This window comes from Tachysurus vachellii, chromosome 12 (genome assembly GCF_030014155.1).
Source record: "Tachysurus vachellii isolate PV-2020 chromosome 12, HZAU_Pvac_v1, whole genome shotgun sequence".
In the NCBI taxonomy this organism is placed as follows: domain Eukaryota; kingdom Metazoa; phylum Chordata; class Actinopteri; order Siluriformes; family Bagridae; genus Tachysurus; species Tachysurus vachellii.
The window spans coordinates 2,126,986-2,129,485 of record NC_083471.1 but is presented as its reverse complement, the minus strand read 5'-3'; the positions used below and the strand labels follow the sequence as shown (position 1 = coordinate 2,129,485).

The following is a 2,500-nucleotide window of genomic DNA, read 5'->3' as shown; positions in this document are numbered from 1 at the left end:
CTCACACACACACATACTCGCACACAGAAGCATGCTTTACCTATATAACAGCAACATTACACAGAAATACCCTTCTAACAAAAACAGTAATAAACCTTTTTTTGTGACTTACAGTTCTGCATTTAAAAATTCTTTGTTTCAAATTATATACACATTTAAGTTTAATATTCCAGCAAAGGTTTCTAATAATGTAATGTGTATTATATTGTTCAGTTCTTGTTTTTAATATTAATATTTAATAGTAATAATTTAATATTATTAAAAAACTGAAGTTTTTTATTTTTTTATTTTTTTTTTTTTGGGGGGGGGGGGGGTTGAACTTTTGTTTTTATTGTTCATGTTTTTTTTAATTTAATATCAAGCTTCTTTTTTCCCAGTAATATTTTTACTTTTACATTTTACAAACAATCTGAATTTAATACATTTAATAAATTTTTTACTTTAATATTTTCAGCATTATTTTAACCTATCAGCATATTTTTTTATTTAATAGTTTATACCCAGTGTTTGTAGAATTAAAGCTTCTTCTTTTTATTATTGTTATTATTATTTTATCACCTGCTAAATATATTTGTGTTGCTCTATGAACACTACATACTATATATTTATTATTTCTAGATTTTTCTTTCTAATCATTATTGCTATGTTAATATAATTAACATGTTAAAATAAATAATGTAATTAACATGTTAAAATGAAATCGTTTCACACAGAATCTCTTTTCACTGACACACTTTTCTTTTTGTTTCCCACAGGGACACGCCATGGTTATTGAGGCGTATCCACAGTAGAACAGTAGTAGTACAGACTGCTGCAGCACACACACACACACACACACACACACTAGTACAGAATGAATGGCAAATTGTGTAAATAATAGATAAATAAATGTGTACCACAAGGCCTTGAAAGAAAAAAGAAGGAAAGAAATGAAAGCACTTGTGAAGGTTACAGATGTGTAACGCAGCTGAGGAAAATCTTAACACGCTAAGAACACGTGTTTATTGTAAAGTAACATGTTTCTACACTTACACTGTTAGAAGCAGAGTGATCCTGTAGGTAGTTCCTATTTAAGCTTCACAGTTCTGCTGTTCATGAACATGATCTGACGTTACACTCCTCCAGAAGCTCATCTGTGCATGGATAACGTTTCCATTGTGTCTTTTTTGTAATGATATTGTCAAATAAATAATCTAAATAAGTACCATGTCTTTGTCTCTTGTTTGTTTTTGATTTTTACCTTTAAGATCGTTGTTGCTGAAGTGTGTATAAAATATCTGCTGTCACATACGACATACAGCTCTGTAAAGTCATCGTGTTCAGGTTGAGGAGCTGCAGACTAACACGGGAGTGTGATTAGTTTTAATGTTCCAGGCTCTAGAGCTGAGACCCAAGTTACTGAACTGTTCTATAATATGTTCATAAGGAATAATTATTAGATCTCAGCGATACTGCACTACATACAGTGTGAATATTTCAGTCAGAAAATCACTAAAACTAACACATTATTATTTGAGACAAAATTCATTCATTCATTCATTTTCTACCGCTTATCCAAACTACCTCAGGTCACGGGGAGCCTGTGCCTATCTCAGGCGTCATCGGGCATCAGGGCAGGATACACCCTGAACGGAGTGCCAACCCATCACAGGGCACACACACACACACTCTCATTCACTCACGCAATCACACACTACGGACAATTTTCCAGAGATGCCAATTAACCTACCATGCATGTCTTTGGACCGGGGGAGGAAACCGGAGTACCCGGAGGAAACCCCCGAGGCACGGGGAGAACATGCAAACTCCACACACACAAGGCGGAGGCGGGAATCGAACCCCCAACCCTGGAGGTGTGAGGCGAATGTGCTAGTTTTAGTTTTTAGATTAGTTTTAATATTTCATGCTCTAGAGCTGAGATCTGAGCCACTGAACTTATATATACTTATATATACTTATATATACACTATACTGTACAGTTATATACTCATATAAAAGAATAAATTAAAGCTCAGCTATATTTCATGATATGACAAAACTAATCACACTCACGTTTTAGTCTTGATCTCAGTAACGCACAGTGAGAAATATGTGAAAATTGGATTTTGACTAATTTTTCACTCAGATATCACTAACTCTAACCCTTATCGTTATTTTGAGCAAAAAAACTGACGTCATCAGATTTTTCGTTTCAATCTATCAAGCTCTAGAGCTGAGATCTGAGCCACTGTACTGTACTGTTCTACACTATACTCATGCTGAGGAATACACTAAAGCTCAGCTATATTGCATGATAAGACAAAACTAATCCCACTCACGTGTTATTCTCGACGCCTTCAATGCACAGTGCATTTTGTGAAAATTGGAATTTTCTTTCTCTAATAATATTAGTGGTGGTGCAAGCAACACCTCACGCTGTAGGAGAACTATGACTATCCACTAGACCCAGTGCCCTCGTATGTATCGTTACAGAAAGCAGTGACTGTGACTCATCACTAAT

At 34.8% G+C, this 2,500-nt stretch overlaps 1 protein-coding gene across 6 annotated transcripts in view; it reads left to right on the top strand.

Moving 5' to 3' along the window:
- Positions 1-2,500, top strand: part of hadhb (hydroxyacyl-CoA dehydrogenase trifunctional multienzyme complex subunit beta) — a 21,847-nt gene that overhangs the window by 6,557 nt on the left and 12,790 nt on the right. For 3 of the 6 annotated variants that reach the window (XM_060883781.1, XM_060883780.1, XM_060883779.1), the window contains exon 16: positions 756-795. In XM_060883781.1, coding sequence (XP_060739764.1) covers positions 756-791 — 36 coding nt within the window. In that variant the 3' untranslated portion in view covers positions 792-795. Of the gene's footprint in view, positions 1-755; positions 1,208-2,500 lie in introns of those variants that run through there. The other 3 variants (XM_060883777.1, XM_060883782.1, XM_060883778.1) reach the window with 2 other exon arrangements.